The 23,591-nt window shown below is 42.8% G+C and overlaps 1 protein-coding gene across 5 annotated transcripts in view; it reads left to right on the top strand.

Annotated features, from left to right (window-relative positions):
- The first annotated feature begins 314 nt into the window (after positions 1 to 314).
- naxd (NAD(P)HX dehydratase) overlaps positions 315 to 23,591 on the top strand; it is a 108,767-nt gene continuing 85,490 nt past the window's right edge. The window contains exon 1 of one of the 5 annotated variants that reach the window (XM_028799209.2): positions 315 to 469. In XM_028799209.2, the coding sequence (XP_028655042.1) occupies positions 418 to 469 (52 nt within the window). In that variant the 5' untranslated portion in view covers positions 315 to 417. Of the gene's footprint in view, positions 705 to 745; positions 1,887 to 23,591 lie in introns of those variants that run through there. The other 4 variants (XM_028799207.2, XM_028799208.2, XM_028799205.2 and 1 more) reach the window with 4 other exon arrangements.

Genomic DNA, 23,591 nt, shown 5'->3' on the forward strand with positions numbered 1-23,591 from the left:
TAATTAAGCAACTGGGTTGGAACAAAAGCCCTCAAGGACCAACGTCGATCACCCTTGACTTACTCCTTGACCGAGTAACGTTCAATCACTGCGGTACGAGGTAGCCGCAAACAATGATTTTGCTTGCAAAGCGCACAAATACTATTGCTGAATTATATGAATACTCAGATAAACTTTGATCTGAAAAGCTTACGTGACTTCTTCTTTTTAAAGAAAACACACGCACTCTGCTGAGACTTTATTTACCTAGCCTGCCAGGAACGTCGTGAACAGACAGTTTGCGCAGCCGCCGTGGCTCCGACAGCTCGACCTTTGAACTTGGAATTGCGCAAGGCCCTTCCTGTTTGGTGCGGTAGTGTAGCGTAGGTGTCTGGCAGGCGGTGAGATCTGCTACGTTCCGCGGCTCTCCCGGTCCTCATGAGCCCGTGTACCGTTACTCTGGCTGGATTGTCGCGCGGTGCAGCTCTAGGTAAGGTGCCGCTTGTCCACTCCACACCACCCCCGCCCCCTTTCCCTTCAGCAATCCCAGAGCCAGTGTCTAGGAGAGCCGCTAAAACGGAGACTTCATCTAGAAGAGACCCAAACAGGAGATCCCCCACCCCAGAAAACCAAAGCCATGTTTGGGGGCCCACGGAGTGCAGTTGCGTGCCTGGTGGTGCTGCTCGCAGCGGTGACTGTGGCGCTCATCTGGCGCTACGCCGAAGGTACAGACACGACTGCAGCCGCTACGCTCACTTCGCAGTGCATGTCGCCGTCGCCGTTGGGCAGCTTATGTGATCAGTAGGGTCATTGATTAGAAATCGAACGACAGTCGTACGTACACGTCCCGTGCAGAATAAGAGCGACAGTCCCAGCAAGCGTCCACTACTCCCTGCGCCCGTGTGGCCAGTACAGGGCAGAGGCGGAGCGTAGGACCCGGCGAACGCGCGTCCCCTTCGCCCAGTGATGTAGTGCACAATGGGCTGTGACGTCGCAGGAACCGCGCACTCGGGAGTAGTAAGCAGCTTGACTCGGTTGTGAGGGTATCATTTCATTGTGGTCTAAAAAAAAAAAAAAATGGTGTAAAATCGTTTCGGCCGGCTGCAGCGGTGATATTTCCAGGGATTTTCCTCTGCATGATGGGGCTCATGGGCGAATCGAGAGATTCTTCGGCCTGAGCGGATTTGGCAAGCGAGGCCTTGGTCGTGCAGTGGCACCACACACTGATATGCAAATCCAGGTGTAACTTTGTGCATTTTGTGCACCGTGCCGCACGCTCACTTGCTGGGACAGAGAAGGAGCGAAGCAGATTGTGATCCAAGCAAGGACCGGTGGCCGCAATTTCACCATCCGTTCTTCCTCCCCCAGTTCATGCGCCACCGCCTCAACTATTATGCTAGCAAACACGAGGGGCTTCCTGTGGTCGGACGTGGAGACCCGAGCACTGTTGGACATCTGGGGCGAGCAGGACGTGCAGACTGCCCTGGATGGAAACTTTCGCAATAGTCACGTTTATAGAGACGTTGCCTGCAGGTTGGGAGAGATGGGCTTCGAGCGGACCCCCGAACAGTGCCGGATTCGAGTGAAGGGCTTAAAGCGGCAGTATTACCAGGCGAAGGAGGGTATGAAAAAGAACGGACACTACCGCAAGATCTGTAAGTTCTATGATGAAATGGACAGGATTCTCAGCAACAGACCGCACCTCGACCCTCAGGACATGATCGACAGTGTGGCCGTGGGGGACGACGCCATGGACGGCACGGAGGAGGAGGCGGAGAGTGGCGAACACTCGCACGAAGCCTATATGGAGGGCACCGGAGGCGAGTGCTCGTACGCGGAGCACCCAGTCAAGCTGGAGAGCCCATCCTTCCCCATTACGGTGCCAGCGTGCAACAGTGAGTATTGTAGTGAGTATTGGCGCCTTCCGGGGTAAGGGTGGGGGTGGCATTAGGGAGGGCGAGACAAACAAATGGATTGAAAGACAAACAAACAAGCGATATTTGTAAACAACACGCAGCCGCCAGACCACAATGTTTTATAGAAACATTTCAAACCACAAAACACTCGGAGGGGCCTCAACATGGACTGCCAGCCCACAGAGCGGCGCCCCTTTGATCGTACAGATAGGCGGGCATACAAAGCAGCAGGCGACGCGACGATCCCAAAAAGTTCATCCAAGGACGTCGGCTTCTGACGGGATCTCTAAATCACACTGAACAAGCCGCTAAGTGCTTTACATTCCGTTAAAATGGCTTGAGTTATAGGCCGTGTAACGCACGAGGTGTCGCGGCACCGTTAATGCTCTTCCTAAAAGTTGAAAGCCTGTGAACCCGAGCAGATAGCAGTGGCGAGACTAATGGCCAGAAGACTGTCCGCAGCTTACCGATGGTAAGGTGTGCTCATGCATTTTTATTACTTCGTTTCATTTTCACCTGTTTGCCTCCTGTCTGTTAAAATTTTAAGTATCTGTTCAATTTTATTGTCCTAAGAGAGAAATTTGGTTTGTCAGTAAATGCAGAACACAGCCATCAAACATAAACTTGGTACAAGAAAATAGATGTAGCAGTGAATATAATATTTTAGATCGTAAATATTACATTTACAGAATTAAACCAACATCGATTCAAATGATAACCATTCATCTAATGATTTACAGTGGGTACGGAAAGTATTCAGACCCCCTTCAATTTTTCACTCTGTTATATTGCAGCCATTTGCTAAAATCATTTAAATTAATTTTTCTTCCTCATTAATGTACACACAGCACCCCATACTGACAGACAAAAAAAAGAATTTTTGAAATTGTTGCAGATTTATTAAAAAAGATAAACTGAAATATCACATGGTCCTAAGTATTCAGACCCTTTGCTCAGTATTTAGTAGAAGCCCCCTTTTGAGCTAATACAGCCATGAGTCTTCTTGGGAAAGATGCAACAAGTTTTTCACACCTGGATTTGGGGATCCTCTGCCATTCCTCCTTGCAGATCCTCTCCAGTTCTGTCAGGTTGGATGGTAAATGTTGGTGGACAGCCATTTTTAGGTCTCTCCAGAGATGCTCAATTGGGTTTAAGTCAGGGCTCTGGCTGGGGGCCATTCAAGAACAGTCACAGAATTGTTGTGAAGCCACTCCTTCGTTATTTTAGCTGTGTGCTTAGGGTCATTGTCTTGTTGGAAGGTAAACCTTCGGCCCAGTCTGAGGTCCTTAGCACTCTGGAGAAGGTTTTTGTCCAGGATATCCCTGTACTTGGCTGCCTTCATCTTTCCCTCGATTGCAACCAGTCGTCCTGTCCCTGCAGCTGAAAAACACCCCCACAGCATGATGCTGCCACCGCCATGCTTCACTGTGGGGACTGTACTGGACAAGTGATGAGCAGTACCTGGTTGTCTCCATACATACCGCACATCTCCTCAGTGCAAGACACATGACAGCCCGCATGGAGTTTGCTAAAAGACACCTGAAGGACTCTGAGATGGTGAGAAATAAGATTCTCTGGTCTGATGAGACCAAGATAGAACTTTTTGGCCTTAATTCTAAGCGGTATGTGTGGAGACAACCAGGCACTGCTCATCACTTGTCCAATACAGTCCCCACAGTGAAGCATGGCGGTGGCAGCATCATGCTGTGGGGGTGTTTTTCAGCTGCAGGGACAGGACGACTGGTTGCAATCGAGGGAAAGATGAATGCGGCCAAGTACAGGGATATCCTGGACAAAAACCTTCTCCAGAGTGCTAAGGACCTCAGACTGGGCCGAAGGTTTACCTTCCAACAAGACAATGACCCTAAGCACACAGCTAAAATAACGAAGGAGTGGCTTCACAACAACTCTGTGACTGTTCTTGAATGGCCCAGCCAGAGCCCTGACTTAAACCCAATTGAGCATCTCTGGAGAGACCTAAAAATGGCTGTCCACCAACGTTTACCATCCAACCTGACAGAACTGGAGAGGATCCCCAAATCCAGGTGTGAAAAACTTGTTGCATCTTTCCCAAGAAGACTCATGGCTGTATTAGCTCAAAAGGGCGCTTCTACTAAATACTGAGCAAAGGGTCTGAATATTTAGGACCATGTGATATTTCAGTTTTTCTTTTTTAATAAATCTGCAACAATTTCAAAAATTCTTTTTTTGTCTGTCAGTATGGGGTGCTGTGTGTACATTAATGAGGAAAAAAAATTAATTTAAATGATTTTAGCAAATGGCTGCAATATAACAAAGAGTGAAAAATTGAAGGGGGTCTGAATACTTTCCGTACCCACTGTACATCGGTGGATGTAAAGTTGAATTTATTTATATGATAAATAGCAGTTAGTATGAAAGGAGTATTACAGCTAGGTGACGGCCAGTGCAATTGTCTATGCTGTGGTGTCATGAGCTGGTAACATCACTTCGAGAGAGGCCCACCAAATCAATAAGCTAATTTTAATAATAATAATTCATGTAGAGCTTTTCTCACTACTCAAAGCGCTCATCAGTTGCAGGTTAAGGGCCCAACAGAGCAGAGTCCCTTTTGGCATTTATGGGATTCGAACCGGCAACCTTCTGATTGCCAGTGCAGATCCCTAGCCTCAGATCCACCACTCCGCCTAAATTTAAAGGGTGAGCTCAGTTATAGGATGCATTCTGGATCCCCTGGAGGTAGTAAGAAAGAAGAGAATGGAAACAATACCATTATGAACAATGCTGCACATCCTCTCTCTGACACACGGACACCAAGGAATTTCAGCCGAAGTGTGCAAAGAAAAGCGTCTGGTGCACCTTTTATACCAACAGTAATATGCCTGTATAGCTCCTGACTAAGACTGTTAAGTCAGAAGATTTCTTTGTTTTTAATTTTCTTGCTTTTTAGTCGTTCTGGTGTGTGTTCAGACCATAGTGTGTTTGTATGTATGTATTTATTTAAAGGGCTTCTGTGAAAAACCAAATATTCCTATTGGGACAAAAAAAGTTTTGTTTGAACCAGTTGCTTTTTAGCCTTGGGACCTGAGACCTAGTGGCAACAGCTGAGATTGAGAATGTAATGGGCGAGTCCTGTCTGACAAAATACACTCTACTTTCTGCAGTGCAGTCATGCACAGACTTCTGGCCAACCGAGTTGAGGCTATTCGTACTTCCGGCCAAGGGCCCTTGGAGAACAGGGTAGTAACATTCAAGAAGTTGCCAAACCCAGTCACAGTAATAAATCTTACGCAGTTGTTGTTTTCATAGGCTCTTGCATGTTTTTGGACTCTTGTGGGTCCCTGTTCTGCCCTACTAAAGGTACATAAGTAAGTTGCACACAAATGAGAGCAGGAAACAAAAAGAGAACATTAAACCATCTAAAAAAACACTACATTTATTTTCAAACAAAACCTCACAGAATATGGAGACCGTTGCACACAAAACAGAAGCAAGGTAGGAGGACCACACTAACTTAGCCATCTAGAATCCATACGGGTAGACACAGGCCAGCTTAAAACAATGGCATTTCTTTTAACAAGCACACAAAAAAAAAAAACCAAAGCCAGGCAAACCCACCCTAACTCTCCATACCTTGCTGTGTTAAACCCAAATCCTCTCACCCCAAATTCCAAACAAGCTTCTTTTATAACCCACCACACCCACAAACTCAGGTGATTTAATCACAGTAGGCAACTTGATAGGTGGGTAATTAGGGCAGGACTCAACGAAGTCATCTGCACCAAAATAAAGAAAACAAGCCCTGTTTTCATCAGTGCTGTTCCACATGGCACATTTTTATACGGTACATTTGGCCCATACTGCCTTATTTACACCAGTGTGTCTCAACCTTTATGGTCCTGCATCTCAGTTTAGCGTTTTTTAAATTCATTGGCAACCCCATCGCAGCTCACTTAGAAATGGGGACATGCATCACACAGTCCTACCAGTCACTTGGATGCCCCACTCGGGGAATCAATGAATGCAGCCCGCGACCTAATGGCCGCAATTATTGTCACTACCAAGTGGTTGTGAAAGACTGGCTTAGGCAACCCATTCATGAACCAACAACGCAATTCGTGATGCACTGCCAAAGCAGTCCAGTGGTTAAGAAGCGTTACCTTACACTGGCCTGGAGCCTCATGCATAATGGCGTGTGTAGAATTCACCCTAAAACATGGCATACAGGCAAAAGTGGGAATGTGCGTACGCACAAAAAATCCAGATGCATAAATGTGTGTGTACACCAAGCTTCATGCACTTCCCCTTTACGAATCCTAACGAACGTGAAATTTAACACCTGTGCACATGCCCACAGCCCCACCCCAAATCTCCCAGAATTTGAATATTTTAATATGCAAGTCAATATTAATATCTCCTTCTGTTGAGTGTTTGGTTAAAAAAACAATGGAATAGGCATGTGAAAAAAGAATAAGTGAAGGTGAAGTGGAGGCAAGGAAAAATGTACTATTTGTTGGCTTACACTGTGGTATAAGCAACAAAAGTGTGACAGAAAAACTTGAAAGTTCAAGTTCAGAAAGTCGCACAGTACCCAGAAGGAAAAAAGTGGTCAGATTTCACAGTCGACGTGAAAAGGCAGCCCACCATCTGTTTATTTTGTATCGGTCAGTACAGTGATCCCTCGCTATATCGCGCTTCGCCTTTCGCGGCTTCACTCCATCGCGGATTTTATATGTAAGCATATTTAAATATATATCGTGGATTTTTCGCTGCTTCGCGGGTTTCTGCGGACAGTGGATCTTTTAATTTCTGGTACATGCTTCCTCAGTTGGTTTGCCCAGTTGATTTCATACAAGGGACGCTATTGGCAGATGGCTGAGAAGCTACCCAACTTACTTTTCTCTCTCTCTCTCTTGCGCTGACATAGGGGGGTGTGAGCAGGGGGGCTGTTCGCACACCTAGACGATAGGGACGTTGCTACCTTCTGTGTGCAGCTGCTTCCTGAAGTGACATGCTGCACGGTGCTTTGCATACTTAAAAGCTCAAAGGGCACGTATTGATTTTTGACTTTGTTTTTCTCTCTCTCTCTCTCTCTCTCTCTCTCTGCTCCTGACGGAGGGGGTGTGAGCTGCCGCCTTCAACAGCTTTGTACCGGCGGTGCTTCGCATACTTAAAAGCCAAACAGCCCTATTGATTTGTTTGTTTTTCTCTCTCTGACGCGCACTCCTTTGAAGAGGAAGATATGTTTGCATTCTGTTAATTGTGAGACAGAACTGTCATCTCTGTCTTGTCATGGAGCACAGTTTAAACTTTTGAAAAAGAGACAAATGTTTGTTTGCAGTGTTTGAATAACGTTCCTGTCTCTCTACAACCTCCTGTGTTTCTGCGCAAATCTGTGACCCAAGCATGACAATATAAAAATAACCATATAAACATATGGTTTCTACTTCGCGGATTTTCTTATTTCGCGGGTGGCTCTGGAACGCAACCCCCGCGATGGAGGAGGGATTACTGTATTACAAAAGCTGGCCCCCATGCTATGCTCAGGTGCTGATGGTGCTGCTTTTTTGAGCACGTCTTCGGGCGCTATTTGCACACACCTCTGCCTCGGAAACTACTGGGAGGCCATCTGGCTGTGTGCTGACAGACGCTGTTCTGGAGTCACAAAATGCAGTAGTGGATGCTGTAAGAGATGTGGCCAATGAACTAAGCAGTATGAGAGCTGTACTATGTTTTACTGACCACAAATTAAATTAATTAAAAATTAAAGGCTGCATCTGATTAGCTGTTTTTACATTCTGCTAATTACATTCAAATAAAGTTGTAATGCTGTCTGACTTTGCCGATTGATTGGTGGGTCAGGTTCATTATAGCACATTTCTTCAGGTACATGCTTGCAAACTTTGACAGTTTCTGTGGACTGCAGGGCAGCACACTAATAGAGTGGAAATGCTTTCTATTTACATAAGCAAATTCACTCGCTGAAGGTGCCTTTATATTGTAGTGCCGGCACTGGGTGCCACAACAGATCGATTCTCTGCTCTTTTCTTTGAGGTGATTTGCTGTCCTTAAAAGGACTGCTTGCCTTTTGCTGCACTAGTTAGGGAAAAAGCTCCTGCGACTGTACAGAGCTGTTGTTTTTATAGGTTCTCCAACTATACAGTCCGTCCATCCATCCATCCTCTTCCGCTTATCCAAGATCGGGTCGCGGGGGCAGCAGCTTGAGCAGAGATGCCCAGACTTTCCTCTCCCTGGCCACTTCTTCTAGCTCTTCTGGGAGAATCCCGAGGTGTTCCCAGGCCAGCCGTGTGACAGTCTATACAGTATCATATATATATATATATATATATATATATATAATATATATATATATATATATATAATATATAAATCTGTGTATGTATGTGCCCTGCCTGGGATATGTTTTCCTGCCTTGCGCCCTGTGTTGGCTGGGATTGGCTCCAGCAGACCCCTGTGACCCTGTAGTTAGGATATAGAGGGTTGGATAATGGATGTATGCATGTTCCAGTATCACTTCCGAACAGCTGGAGCGATTTTCACGAAACTTGGCACACGTGTTTCTCATTGGTCGACTTAACATACTGTAGGGTGAAATCAGCCCTAACCCACCTCCTCCTGCGTTGGGTGGGGGGTGATCTTGCAGTCATATATGCATTTTATTATCCAGTTGACACTCTGAATGACCACCAGAGGGCGAACTGCAGGTGACTGCCAGCATTCTTGATGTTTGTGCTTCACTGGCCCCCCTGTTGCTTTTGAAATGAAATAGAGTCGCTCTATTCCGAGCGTGAACTGGATGATAACATACATACAAGACCGCAAGACAAACACATTAGAGAGTCTTCATTGTTTAATTTATTTTAATTTTTAAAGTTGTTTTTTTTTAATTTTTCTCAAATAATTAAAAAAAAACAAAAAAACACTATTTTCCTCCCAGGCAATGCTGGGTAGTTCAGCTAGTATGATATAAAGCCCGCTCATTCTTTTGGTGATTCATCCCTGGCTGATGTAACTTGTCTGATGCTATTGCAACTGCAATGTGTGTGCAGCTGACCACTCCATTTACATTTGGAAAACTGGATGTTGCTGCGAATTGCGCTTTGATGTTTTGCAGTTCAACCACAGTGTAAGGAAATCTTATATATCTGGATGACAAGCGGATAATACCATCCTATACAGCTGGCATGGTGCAACTCGTTGACGTTTGTGAAATACCCGATGGGTCAGCAAATTCACGTTGGAAAGCTCCTGTAGTTAAAAACCTGAGAGTTGGCAGAACTTGCAGAGGAGCAGGTAGAGCACAATTCCTCAAAAGTCTGCATTTGTAAAGCCAGCAGCAGATCAGCACACAGCTCCAAGAGGATAGCTCCTGGAAATCAAAATCAACTTAGAAGCCAGTCATCATCATCATCTATAAATACGCACTCTCTTCTAACATTAAAGCAGCTATGGTAGTTGGAATAGTTTGGCCATTCCTTGCACCATTATATTGCTACAGAATGATTTCAGTTGGGTGAATTAAATTTGTATATGATATGCAGTTAATTTCGATGTATTTGATACAGCCCACATCATTGATGCGAATAAGAAAAAGAAAGGTAAATGACACAGAAACTGTAGCACTCCTTTGCACTGGGTGCTGCCAGTTTGCAAAACTGAGCAGAAACATGCGTACACAAGGTAGGGGGCTACCATAAAAATGTGCGTGGCTTTACGTCAAGTTTAGTTTTTATACATCTCAAAGTGTGTGAGGATACGGGCGAACACAACATTTTGTGCATATGCACTGTTTATACACAAGGCCCCTGGTGTGTGGCTGCCGAGACACAAGCATCAGTTTGTGCTACTCCATGCCGGCATGTAATGAATATATACTGGTGACCCGCAGAACCTCAGTTACAATGATCTGTACACTTTGTGAGCCTATGGCCAAACAGCCAGTCCCAAATAAAGCCATAAGTCAGGTGCATGACAGTATTTGCTTATTAAACAGGTCTGCCAGATTTACTACTAAGACCTTGTTATTTTTACTGCTTCATTTTCCAATTTGATTTGTTCTGTTTCTGTTGATGGCCTTGTGTGGTTACAATTTTAGACAATTTATTTTTGTATAGTGCGCCTGTCAGAGTGCAGGCACAGAGCGCTGTGACAAATTATAAGGTAAAATGCAAGTATAGATTATACTAATTACTAAATGCAGAACTGGTACATGTAAAGATACAGATTTGTTAAAACACACAAAGCAAAGTTGGAACTGATTAACATAAATGGAAACCAGCATTATCTGTTAATTAATTGTTGAACTATGGCCAACTGACAACTGAGTATACGAAAATTTTAAGAGAGAAAAGTCAAAGACACAGTCATGGAACTTTGAGTGGATTATGATGTTGCAATGGCCTTTTACGTTTCCCCCAAGTTCTAGGGGAACACCTGCCAACTATGCTGGACTGATTATTATGGCCAGAAATGTGACCTGATCTGTGAGGCAGCGGTGCCAACCACTGTGCCATGTTGCCTTCCTAAGATAAAGATATGCACAGGGTCCTTGATCCCTCTCTGCATCTCCCGAGCTCCTATTACTATGACTAACAAATACCCACTGAGCCTGTGCTGCAAGGTGTCCGTGTTATGCCAGTTCCATGATTTTTCTCACCCAGTTAGGTTACTTTTTTTTTTTTATCATTGTCTGCCAGGTTGAAATGGGCTTTCGTGAGTTGCGTTTTGTTTTTTTTTTGTGGATTTATTTAAGACTGCAGTTTTACCTTTTTTTTTTTTTTCATCCATCTGGCACTCATTCCCGTGCTATTTGGATTTTTGTTTTTTACCATTGCAAAATCACCAACCACCCTCCTATCCTGGTTGTGTGATTGTATATACCCATTCTGTCACTCTGAAATATCTCTGAGGGGGCACCTGTCTTGTGCTTTGATGGTATGTACTTAATCCTTCTTGCTCTGACGCTGCCCCCCTCTTTCTGGTGTGTCATTTTCTCTACCTCAGGTATCGGGCAATTTTTTCTTTGGTCAAATTTGCTATTTTTAAGCTGTCCTTGGGCTGCATGGCAACTCTTGACTCTGGGGACTGACTGTACCTGTCTCTACTCAATCTGCGCTACATAGCAAATACAGGGTCAAAGTCATGTTAACATTTGAATGGCGGAAACAGTTTATTCACAAAACATACATCATATGTGCAAGATGATTTACAGGAATGTCTCCACCTGTTGATCATCATGTTCAACACATGGCGCATACCTTGTCCACAAAATTGTATAGGGTGGTCCAGATCTAACTATGCAACTTTTAATGCAATGCAATAATTGCATAATTAGATCTGGACCACCCTGTATATAAGTATAACATAGCAGTTCCATTAGTGTTAACATAATTTTGACTCGCCCTGTAGTTTAACATGCTTAATCTAGCAATGAAGACACAGCATACAATGAATCTGTGCAGAACAATAAACTATTTTCATAGTACTCCCATTATGGTCAGCTAATGTACCTCTAATAAAAAGACTGCAGTTTTCTTTTTGTTTTTTTAACACAGGCTGGTTGCAAATCGAGTTGGATTATAGAGCAGATACAGACATCACACATAGGTGTATACAGGTGCTGGTCATAAAATTAGAATATCATGACAAAGTTGATTTATTTCAGTAATTCCATTCAAAAACTGAAACTTGTTTATTAGATTCATTCATTACACACAGACTGATATATTTCAAATGTTTATTTCTTTTAATGTTGATGATTATAACTGACAACTAATGAAAGTCCCAAATTCATCCATCCATCCATTTTCCAACCTGCTGAATCCGAACACAGGGTCACGGGGGTCTGCTGCAGCCAATCCCAGCCAACACAGGGCACAAGGCAGGAAACCAACCCTGGGCAGGGTGCCAACCCACCACAGGACACACACAAACACACCCACACACCAAGCACACACTAGGGCCAATTTAGAATCGCCAATCCACCTAACCTGCATGTCTTTGGACTGTGGGAGGAAACCGGAGCGCCCGGAGGAAACCCACGCAGACATGGGGAGAACATGCAAACTCCACGCAGGGAGGACCCAGGAAGCGAACCCGGGTCTCCTAACTGTGAGGCAGCAGCGCTACCCACTGCGCCACCGTGCCGCCGTCCCAAATTCAGTATCTCGGAAAATTAGAATATTGTGAAAAGGTTCAATATTGAAGACACCTGGTGCCACACTCTAATCAGCTAATTAACTCAAAAAACCTGCAAAAGCCTTTAAATGGTCTCTCAGTCTAGTTCTGTAGGCTACACAATCAGGGGGAAGACTGCTGACGTGACAGTTGTCCAAAAGACGACCATTGACACCTTGCACAAGGAGGGCAAGACACAAAAGGTCATTGCTAAAGAGGCTGGCTGTTCACAGAGCTCTGTGTCCAAGCACATTAATAGAGAGGCGAAGGGAAGGACAAGATGTGGTAGAAAAAAGTGGACAAGCAATAGGGATAACTGCACCCTGGAGAGGATTGTGAAACAAAACCCATTCAAAAATGTGGGGGAGATTCACAAAGAGTGGACTGCAGCTGGAGTCAGTGCTTCAAGAACCACCACGCACAGACGTATGCAAGACATGGGTTTCAACTGTCGCATTCCTTGTGTCAAGCCACTCTTGAACAAGAGACAGCGTCAGAAGCGTCTCGCCTTTGGACTGCTGCTGAGTGGTCCAAAGTTATGTTCTCTGATGAAAGTAAATTTTGCATTTCCTTTGGAAATCAAGGTCCCAGAGTCTGGAGGAAGAGAGGAGAGGCACAGAATCCACGTTGCGTGAGGTCCAGTGTAAAGTTTCCACAGTCAGTGATGGTTTGGGGTGCCATGTCATCTGCTGGTGTTGGTCCATTGTGTTTTCTGAGGTCCAAGGTCAACGCAGTCGTCTACCAGGAAGTTTTAGAGCACTTCATGCTTTCTGCTGCTGACGAACTTTATGGAGATGCAGATTTCATTTTCCAACAGGACCTGGCACCTGCACACAGTGCCAAAGCTACCAGTACCTGGTTTAAGGACCATGGTATCCCTGTTCTTGATTGGCCAGCAAACTCACCTGACCTTAACCCCATAGAAAATCTATGGGGTATTGTGAAGAGGAAGATGCAATACGCCAGACCCAACAATTCAGAAGAGCTGAAGGCCACTATCAGAGCAACATGGGCTCTCCTAACACCTGAGCAGTGCCACAGACTGAGCGACTCCATGCCACGCCGCATTGCTGCACTAATCCAGGCCAAAGGAGCCCCAACTAAATATTGAGTGCTGTACATGCTCATACTTTTCATGTTCATACCTTTCAGTTGGCCAACATTTCTAAAAATCCTTTTTTTGCATTGGTCTTAATTGATATTTTAATTTTCTGAGATACTGAATTTGGGACTTTCATTAGTTGTCAGTTATAATCATCAACATTAAAAGAAATAAACATTTGAAATACATCAGTCTGTGTGTAATGAATGAATCTCATATACAAGTTTCACTTTTTGAATGGAATTACTGAAACAAATCAACTTTGTCATGATATTCTAATTTTATGACCAGCACCTGTACACTGATGTATACACTGTAAATTATTCATGCATGCTGCAAGCCGATTGGGCAGCACCATAAATACGCTTTAGAGCAGGGGTCTCCAACCTTTTTTCCCCTGAGAGCTACTTTTACAAAATGAAAATGGCCGAGAGCTACTCATCTTTTCTAACGTTTATTCTCATAGCTTATTTCAACCCAAACAAACTGAATAGGCTTGTTTTGCCTGAACATTTACAAAATGGTGGTGTCCACAACTCACATTTTGCATTAAAACATCACAAAAAATATTTAGTTCACCTGCAAGTGCATTTTGTTTGTCTGTATGCATTTTCTAGTGTATCTCACACTATTAAATTAAAACATGAATGCTGTCAAAACAAACCAATGCAACTCCAAATACACAGATATGACTTACTAATTTGTCATTTTGTTTCATGTCACTGTGTCACTTTATTCACATGTCCAGTTGCGTGTGTGATGTGTTTTTTTAGTTAGTCAGATTACTGGCACTGCATGGAGTCAACAAGAGAGGCAGGTGTATGGTGGAGTGGAGGCACGTAGGTTCACTCTTATGGAGTCATTTAAATGTTCGTCTGTCAGTCTTGTTCTGAACTTTGATTTCATGACATTCATGTCAGAAAAGGCCGACTCACAGAGGTATGGAAACCAACATTTTCAGAGCTGCTTGGTGAAGATTCTTATAGTTATCTGACTCTGCTAAGCTCCAGAAATGCTGAGAATGCTGTCGAGACATTAACTGCACATTATTTGGAGCACTAATATATAAAATCCAATGTCTGTCGGTCTGTATGTCTGTCCGCTTTTCACGAGAGAACTACTTAACGGATTTAGATCGGGTTTTTTTCTATAATTTGCTTCGACATTCCGGTTGATTTTGCGACTTCTCTCATTTTGCTATGTATCATAGTTCACTTGCAGTACCGATTTATTTTTGCCAATCTGAGAAACACTCATTGGGGCGAGGAGAGGGGCCTTCTTCACTCACTCGCCAGCTTCCGGGTGTGGTCCTTAACTCCGCTTAGCTAGCAAATGAGAGAACAATTGAATTCAACTTTGTTTGATATTTAAAATAAAGTGTTATTTAGGTCTTGATAAGTTTGAGTCTGGATATTCTCTTAAGTGTATGCCGCATTGAAAAGATAGATTACAATTCAGATTGTGGATCACGATATGCTGTTTTGGAAAGATGGTTACTCCTAATATTTGACTTATCAAGTTTTCAAATTTATGTAGGATTCATTAACCCTTTGGCTAGCTACTTGGAAAGGGGTTGCAAGCTATCGGTGGCTCACTGGCGACATGTTGGAGACCCCTGCTTTAGAGTATGTATGTATGAAAGTTGTGCAATTCAAACCGGGCAGTGTATTACAAGTCAGTTAGTGATGTCCCTATCCAGTATTGGCTCAATGATGTCAAGCTGAGATAAAGCATTTCAAAGAATCATGGAGCACACAAAAGATTTTGGATAACAAGGTCACTTCCACACCCAGCAAATTCACTGTGAAAAACACTTTGAATTTTGCTGAGGAACACTTTCAGGTACAAAGGCAATACATTTCAAAGTCTGCTGTAATTTTTGTTTCATCCCATTCTTCGTTCTGTTCAACTTGTGAATCCCTTGCATTAGCAAAATGGAAGCAGTATTTATTGAAACAGAAGTGCCTCTGATCCCAGATTTGTTTAGAATCCGAAATCAGTAGGGTTCTGCTGTCACAGAATTGTAATTTTGATTCCAAGATTTGATTACAGTTGGTAAATTTTTTCATAAGGTCTGGATGCCACAGACACATTTAAACACACACACAACACATTATGCATGAAGGGTAATGTTTTCTTCAGACATGTCAGAGTGGTACTCATTTTCACACCATTACTGTATTTTTTTCCTATACCACGTGTAGAGAGGTTAAAAAAAAAAAAAAAAAGTTGCCCTAGTAATTTTTTTTTTTTTTTTTTTTTGCATATGGGACAGAATAATGTTTTACGTTCACTACCTCCTATAGCAAACGTATCTCCCTCTCAGATAGTAAAGTCTATCTAAGCTAATAGGATCCTTGGTTTGATTTCAACACATTTTTTTTTATTAAGCCCATAAGTCGTATCAGTCAGTTTATCAGTACTGCAGACAATTTCTTTCATAGCAAAGTTATAACCAACTTTATACTTTAAACAAACATGCACATCATTCAACTTTATGGAAGCCGAGAGAGGATATACAGTATCGTATTTTTTTTCAATTGTTTTCTCGAGATAACGGAGTAATTTTATTGAGATTTTGAGAAAACGAAAATTTGTTTTCTTGAGATAACAGAATTTTATCGCGATGTCGATAAAACGAAACTCAACAAAGTTCGTTTTCTCGAGATCTTGATTTAGATAGTGTCTTATCTCAAGGAAACAATTAAAAAAACAAAAATAACGATATTGCGAGTCCTTGTGACAACGCAGGTTCTACTTCATGCTCCCATTCAGCTTCTGGGAGCTCTTGAACCCGACACCGTCGGTAATGTCACTGATGAGCTGGACAGTGAGGCACAACAATGAAGCAAGGGGATGGTGCAAAAAGTGCAAAATGCTTTTATTAAAATCAGCAAAATCAAAATTGTTGAAATATAGTGCAGTCAGTCAAATAAATAATCCAATAAAAGCTGGGGAAAAACGTGGAGGTTAAAAATCCAAAAAGTAAATCCTTTTAAAACACAAGGTTAAAACAATGGCTGGAAGCTGTCCTTTTTAACACAAAGCCTGATGCCTTCTCCTACTGGTGACTCCCCTGCTTCTCCCATCCAGGCTATGTACCAGGGGAGCCACCCTACCTGCAGCTGACCTTCTTCACTTGACTGGTCTAGAAACTTTTCGGTCCCTGGCTCCATTCAGCTCTCACTAGACTGAGACTTGGGCTCCTCAGTGACCAGGACGCTCACACTGGGGCTTCTACTTCCCAAGTCCCTGACTCCCACTGCGGTGAGCCAACCTTCTCCCGGTCTCTCTTGGTCCCAACAAATGCTCAGCAGGTATGACCACTACCATCGGCCCCGGGTGTTGGCCATACACCTACTAGGGCTCGTCTCTTCCAGCTGCCTGCTTACATCCGTGAGACTGCGCTCGCTCGCTGTCACTGGCTTTCTCCGTCCTGCTTCCTGCCGCCTTCCTCACCCTTAACCTCCGTTCATTCTTTTCTTGTCGTTTCTTCCCTCTGTTTCCTCTTTCCTTCTCCCTTCCTAGCCGCCTCGCACTTCTATTTATTACGGGGACGTGGATCAGATGTGGCAATTAGCAGCTCCCGGCACCAATTACGGATGCAAACGACTCCTTACCTGTGCATTTAAGTGAGGACCGTCCACATCATGCATCACCTGGGAACCACTCAGCCACACATACCACGCACCCTCTCTAAGCCATGAGTGCTGCGATTTTATTTATTTAAAAAGTGGCCTTTTTGATGTGAGCTATGGACCCGCTACACCACAGTCCTCTCTCGGCTTCCTTACACATCTTGTGTTTTTTTTTTTTGTTTTTTTTTTCCCACTTTCTCAAACTCATGCATGTTCAGAAAATTGTTGATTGCAAATTTGCCCAAGGTGATTGTTGAATGTGTATGGGAAAAGGCTATAAAATAGAAATGGCACCCTCACTAGAGCTGTTTTGTGCCTTGTCACCAGTTTCGTCCAATTAGGTTCCGGCTCCCTTGCCCTTGAAGTTTGTTTATTTGTGTGTTCCTCCAGGCACAGAATTTCTTCCTACTTTCACAAATATTTGTGTGTGTTCAGCAAATTGTTGATTGCACATTGGCTGCACGTGAAGTGGATTGTGGGTGTGTACTACATTGGGTTGTAAAGTGGGTGTGGCATCCTGTTTAGGGATGTTTTCCTCCCCTGCCTATAGTGTTAGGTTCTCACTCACGAATGCCAATGCTAACGTAAACCTTATCAGGAAAGGTAGAGTGAAAAACATTATAAAGGGTGAGTCAAAATTATGTTAACACTAATGGATTATTTTTATCTCGACCACACCTTTTCAAGTCAATGGATAGGTCGTCTGCCATTCAAATGTTAACATAATTTTTGACTTGCCCTGTATTGTTAAAAAGGAGAGCTTTAGGCTCTAGCCACACTGTGTTTTCATTTAAAATATTTATTTTTAAATTTTGAGAGATCTTCATCTACACTGGTGTGTTAACATCATTTACGAAAGTATCACTCTAAAATGACAGATAATACATCTGTAGTCGCTTATATGGAGCATGCATGCATCGGTGGAAAAATCCTAGAAGGGATGATAATGCCACTGGCCACAGGATTCATTGCAAAATTGTACAGACTGGTAATGAGCAGAAGCCAATCCGGGAAGGGGTAACTTAATAAGCATGAACCAATTGGAGAGCGATTAGGCCCTGCCTTTTCAAAGTTTAGTGTTTTCACTCATCCACACTGCAGTACCAAGCTGGGGTTTTCAGAAGTTTCCAGCTCTGGAAAGCGTTTTTGGGAATTAAAGATCTAGGGGTAGTGTGGATGAAAAGGCAAAAACAGACCATAATATCTGTGTTTTTAAACAAAAGAACGTAGTAATGTGAATATAGCCAGATTTTTATGCAGAAGTACAGACCTGGTGAAAAGTGTTGGTGCCCTTTCAGTATTTTAGAAAAGTTCATGGAAAAATTGTGATTCTAAATTGACAAAAGCAATTCGCATTCACCATTTCTTTATTCAGTATTATACAGTTGACACTTTGCTTTTGATTCAGGACTTACTTTAAAAATAAAATGAATGAAAATGGCATGGGCAAAATTAGGGGGACCCCTTAGAAGTTATAGGACATAACTGGATTGTAGTGATATCTCAAGCAGACTAGTTCCTCTGATTAGTATCACAGGTGACTTCAGTCACTTTGACTATTTGAAAGGAGCAAAGCCCTCCCTTAACATTAGAATTACCAAAGCCTACGAAAACACTTCTAAAACCGTCCCACCTTAAATCCCTTTGCACCTCGCGCTATAGCAGAGGTGAACTCAGATGATGAAGAGGGTTCTGCATCGGACAAAGAATGCACGTCGCACTTTTGCTGTCGCTGTACTTTGTATATGTACACAGGAAGCACTGCAGTCTACTTGTGACTTTACGCTGTAGGAAGATAAGTAAATAAATCAAGGTAAATAAAGTAAATAACATTCGATAAATTTAATACATTTACATCGGCTGTTAAAGACTCAAATCAAATGTATGTTTTTATTCTAAAATAGTAAGAATTGGAGCAGTTCACTTCTCAAAACGGAATTGTGTGGGATCGAACTCGTGATCTTTTGATTACCAGTCAGCAGCTGTTACCGTTACGCCACCAATGCAGTCGGGTTAAAGACGCGTCAATGTCGCACCTTAATGCGGGTTCTTTTTCTGCAGTTATATTCTTGAATAAAAGCACACTTGTTCTGTTATATTTGTACCTTTTGTGAAAGTGTTTGATATTTGGACTTCAGGCTTCACACATTATATGCTTCATGTCTACAGTTTTTCAATTATTACTAAAACATGAAAAACGTTTCTGTTTTAATGATGTGTTTACTGTACATAGATTGTTGTAGACACGGAACACACATGAAATGCATGTGTTCCAAATAACGATGTAGTATTTACTCTGGTCTATACAACTCTTAAGCAACTCACACGCAGGTAAAAAGACTTTGCACAACCTTGTGCGGCGTTGGGGGATATGAGAGCAGGCTGCTTGCTGCTTATCAACACATTTAAAAGACAAAAGACGCTGACGGAGAGGTGTGAAGGGATTTAAGGCTTTGGTAATTCTAGTGTTAACTGTGTTGTCATTGTGTGTATCACACTGAACATGGACAATTGAAGGAAAATTATAGAGACTTGTCTGAGTAGGAAAGGAAGAAGGTCCTAGCCAAGCATTGGCAAGGAAAAGGCTACAAGACCACCTTCAAAAAGCTGCTTCATGTTCCTGTGACCACAGCAGCTAATGTTCTCAAGACATTTAAGCACCATGGGACCGCAGACAGCTTCCCTGGATGTGGTTGCAAGAGATTGGAGAGAACTATAGTTTGAATGGTGGAGAAAGAACCAAACAAAACATAAAGACACAGGTGTGCTTTATACACCTAAGTATCTTTGATTGATTGTTATCTGTGTACCACATTGGGGGCACAGACAATCTGTGGGAGCCAGAATTCTGGCTGGGTTGAAGGGGATCAAATACTTACTTTTCTCAATGTCATGCAAATCGATTTATAACTTTTATGTATTTTTTCTGGATTTTTGGTTGATATCCTGTCTTCTCTCTGTTAAAGTGAAACTACCATAAAAATTAGAGACTGTTCATTTCTTTGTAAGTGAGCAAACCGGAGGAGCGGAGTGGTGGCTCTGAGGCTAAGGATCTGCGCTGGTATCCAGAAGGTTGCCGGTTCGAATACACGTCACTGCCAAAAGAGAACCTACTCTGCTGGGCCCTTGAGCAAGGTCCTTAAACTTTAATTGCTCCAGGGGCGCTGTACAATGGCTGACCCTGCGCTCTGACCCCAAGGGGTATGTAAAAACTAACAAATTCCTAATACAAGAAATTGTATAAGGTGAAATAAAGATAAAAAGATAACCTACAAATTCAGCAGGGGATCAAATGCACACACATACAGTGGGAGAAATAAGAGTGTGTGTATGTATATATATATATATATATATATATATATATATATATATATATATATATATCTACACACACAATGGGGCAAAAAAGTATTTAGTCAGCCACCAATTGTGCAAGTTGAGAGAGGCCTGTAATTTTCATCATAGGTATACCTCAACTATGAGAGACAAAATGAGAAAAAAAATTCCAGAAAATCGCATTGTCTGATTTTTGAAGAATTTATTTGCAAATTATGGTGGAAAAAAGTATTTGGTCAATAACAAAAGTTCATCTCAATACTTTGTTATATACCCTTTGTTGGCAATGACAGAGGTCAAATGTTTTCTGTAAGTCTTCACAAGGTTTTCACACACACTTGCTGGTATTTTGGCCCATTCCTCCATGCAGATCTCCTCTAGAGCAGTGATGTTTTGGGGCTGTCGCTGGGCAACACGGACTTTCAACTCCCTCCAAAGATTTTCTATGGGGTTGAGATCTGGAGACTGGCTAGGCCACTTCAGGACCTTGTAATGCTTCTTACGAATCCACTCCTTCGTTACCCGGGCGGTGTGTTTGGGATCATTGTCATGCTGAAAGACCCAGCCACGTTTCATCTTCAATGCCCTTGCTGATGGAAGGAGTTTTTCACTCAAAATCTGACGATACATGGCCCCATTCATTCTTTCCTTTACACGGGTCAGTCGTCCTGGTCCCTTTGCAGAAAAACAGCCCCAAAGCGTGATGTTTCCACCCCCATGCTTTACAGTAGGTATGGTGTTCTTTGGATGCAACTCAGCATTCTTTCTCCTCCAAACACGACGAGTAGAGTTTTTTCATCTGACCATATGACATTCTCCCAATCCTCTTCTGGATCATCCAAATGCTCTCTAGCAAACTTCAGACGGGCCTGCACATGTACTGGCTTAAGCAGGGGGACACGTCTGGCACTGCAGGATTTGAGTCCCTGGCGGCGTAGTGTGTTACTGATGGTAGCCTTTGTTACTTTGGTCCCAGCTCTCTGCAGGTCATTCACTAGGTCCCCCCGTGTGGTTCTGAGATTTTTGCTCACCGTTCTTGTGATCATTTTGACCCCACGGGGTGAGATCTTGCGTGGAGCCCCAGATCGAGGGAGATTATCAGTGGTCTTGTATGTCTTCCATTTTCTAATAATTGCTCCCACAGTTGATTTCTTCACACCAAGCTGCTTACCTATTGCAGATTCAGTCTTCCCAGCCTGGTGCAGGTCTACAATTTTGTTTCTGGTGTCCTTTGACAGCTCTTTGGTCTTGGCCATAGTGGAGTTTGGAGTGTGACTGTTTGAGGTTGTGGACAGGTGTCTTTATATTGATAACGAGTTCAAACAGGTGCCATTAATACAGGTAACGAGTGGAGGACAGAGGAGCCTCTTACAGAAGAAGTTACACGTCTGTGAGAGACAGAAATCTTGCTTGTTTGTAGGTGACCAAATACTTATTTTCCACCATAATTTGCAAATAAATTCTTTAAAAGTCAGACAATGTGATTTTCTGGATTTTTTTTTCTCATTTTGTCTCTCATAGTTGAGGTATACCTATGATGAAAATTACAGGCCTCTCTTATCTTTTTAAGTGGGAGAACTTGCACAATTGGAGGCTGACTAAATACTTTTTTGCGCCACTGTATATAAATAAATATAATAAATGATTTTGTTCTTGTAAAAGTGAAAGGAGAATCCCTTGCCATTTAGGTGATGAAAAGCATATAGGTGTGAAATGTAGCATGTTTGACAAACCCGAAGATGCTGTAAATCAGGGGGACCTGCTCTTAATGAAAAGCTAGAGTGGCTTCTTTTCAAGGACAGTGCATGAATTTGGAAAGAAGGGTTACAACTGAAATTTCAAGTGGAAATGGTGTGCTGATAAAGCAAAAACAGGATCAGTAAAATGGGCAGCAGACCGTGGAAACCCATCCCCCACCACCGCTCATGCTGGCAGATTATAGTTTAAAGGTTGGACTGCAGTAAACAGATTTGTGAAGCTCAGCAGTCAAAGGTTTCTTTCGAAATACCAATGCAGTCCTAATTTTGCTATTAATATAAAAATTGGAGTGGCTTGTTGAAACAGTACTCTCACATGAGACGTTTATCTTCCCATAGAGCCTTTGATTTGCTGTGCTTATTTAAACATAACATTCCCAAACCTGATTAATTTAAAGTATTTTTTACTCTCCAGACTGCAGGTTGGACCAAACTATCTGATGGATTGCATATTTTGTACCCTTGCCATATAGTTTGAAGGAATGACCAGTAAAGACATGAAATGTAAGGGCTGCCATTACCATCATTATGTGGTATAATCTGTTTCATATAAGGGGCCAGTTTTTCTTCTGGTGCATTGGCCAATAATCCTCCATCGCAGTTTTTAACAACTTATTTAGTTTAGGGTCAAGGGAAGGCCGCGCCTATCTCAGTTAGGCTCAAGGCAGGAATCAACTGTTTACTGGATACCAGTCATTCACAGACCACACCTGTCCACAATCTGATATAAGGTAATGTTGCAGCAGTGCAGTTACCGATTTCATTTGCTACTTCAACGACAATTAATTTAAAACCAGCTTCATATTTTCTTCTGATCGAACGCTCCATCATAGAGAAGGGATGCTCTTACGATAAAGGTGTATGAGGGTGTGAGACGCACAGAACAGTGCAAATGTTGTTTCAGAATAGTTTGGGTATTACCGTGTGGTCATGTAGGCACAACAGAGAGAGGTTAGGAGAACACACTAATAACACCACATTGCCGCACCCACATACAGTCATGGCCAAAATTATCTGCACCCCTGGAATTTTCCCAAAAAATGCACCATTTCTCCCAGAAAATTGTTGCAATTACAAATGTTTTTGTATATACATGTTCCTATGCACATAAAGGAAATAAACAACACAAAAAAAACAGCGGAAAAAAAGCCAAATCTGACATCATGTCACACACAACTCCAAAATTCTGCCGGACAAAATTATTGGCACCTTTTCAGAATTGTGGGTAAATCGTTTTATTTGAAGAATATGATGCTTGTTTGAACTCACCTGTGGCAAGAAACAGGTGCTGGCAGTATAGCAATCACACCTGAAGCCAGTTAAAATGGAGAAAAGTTGACTCAACCTTTCTGTTGTGTGTCTGAGTGTGTCACACTAAGCATGGAGAACAGAAAGAAGAGCAGAGAATTGTCTGAGGACTTGAGAACAAAAATTGTGGAAAAACATCATCAACCTCAAGGCTACAAGTCCATCTCCAGAGATCTTCATGTTCCTTTGTCCACTGTGCGCAACATAATCAAGAAGTTCACAACACAAGGCACTGTAGCTAATCTCCCTGGGCGTGGACGGAAGAGAAAAATTGATAAAAGACTGCAACGAAGGATAGTCCGAATGGTGGATAAACAACCCCAATCAACTTCCAAACCTATTCAAGCTGTTCTGCAGACTCCGGGTGCAACAGTGTCAG

The sequence above is a fragment of the Erpetoichthys calabaricus genome, chromosome 4 (assembly GCF_900747795.2).
Source record: "Erpetoichthys calabaricus chromosome 4, fErpCal1.3, whole genome shotgun sequence".
Lineage (NCBI taxonomy): Eukaryota > Metazoa > Chordata > Cladistia > Polypteriformes > Polypteridae > Erpetoichthys > Erpetoichthys calabaricus.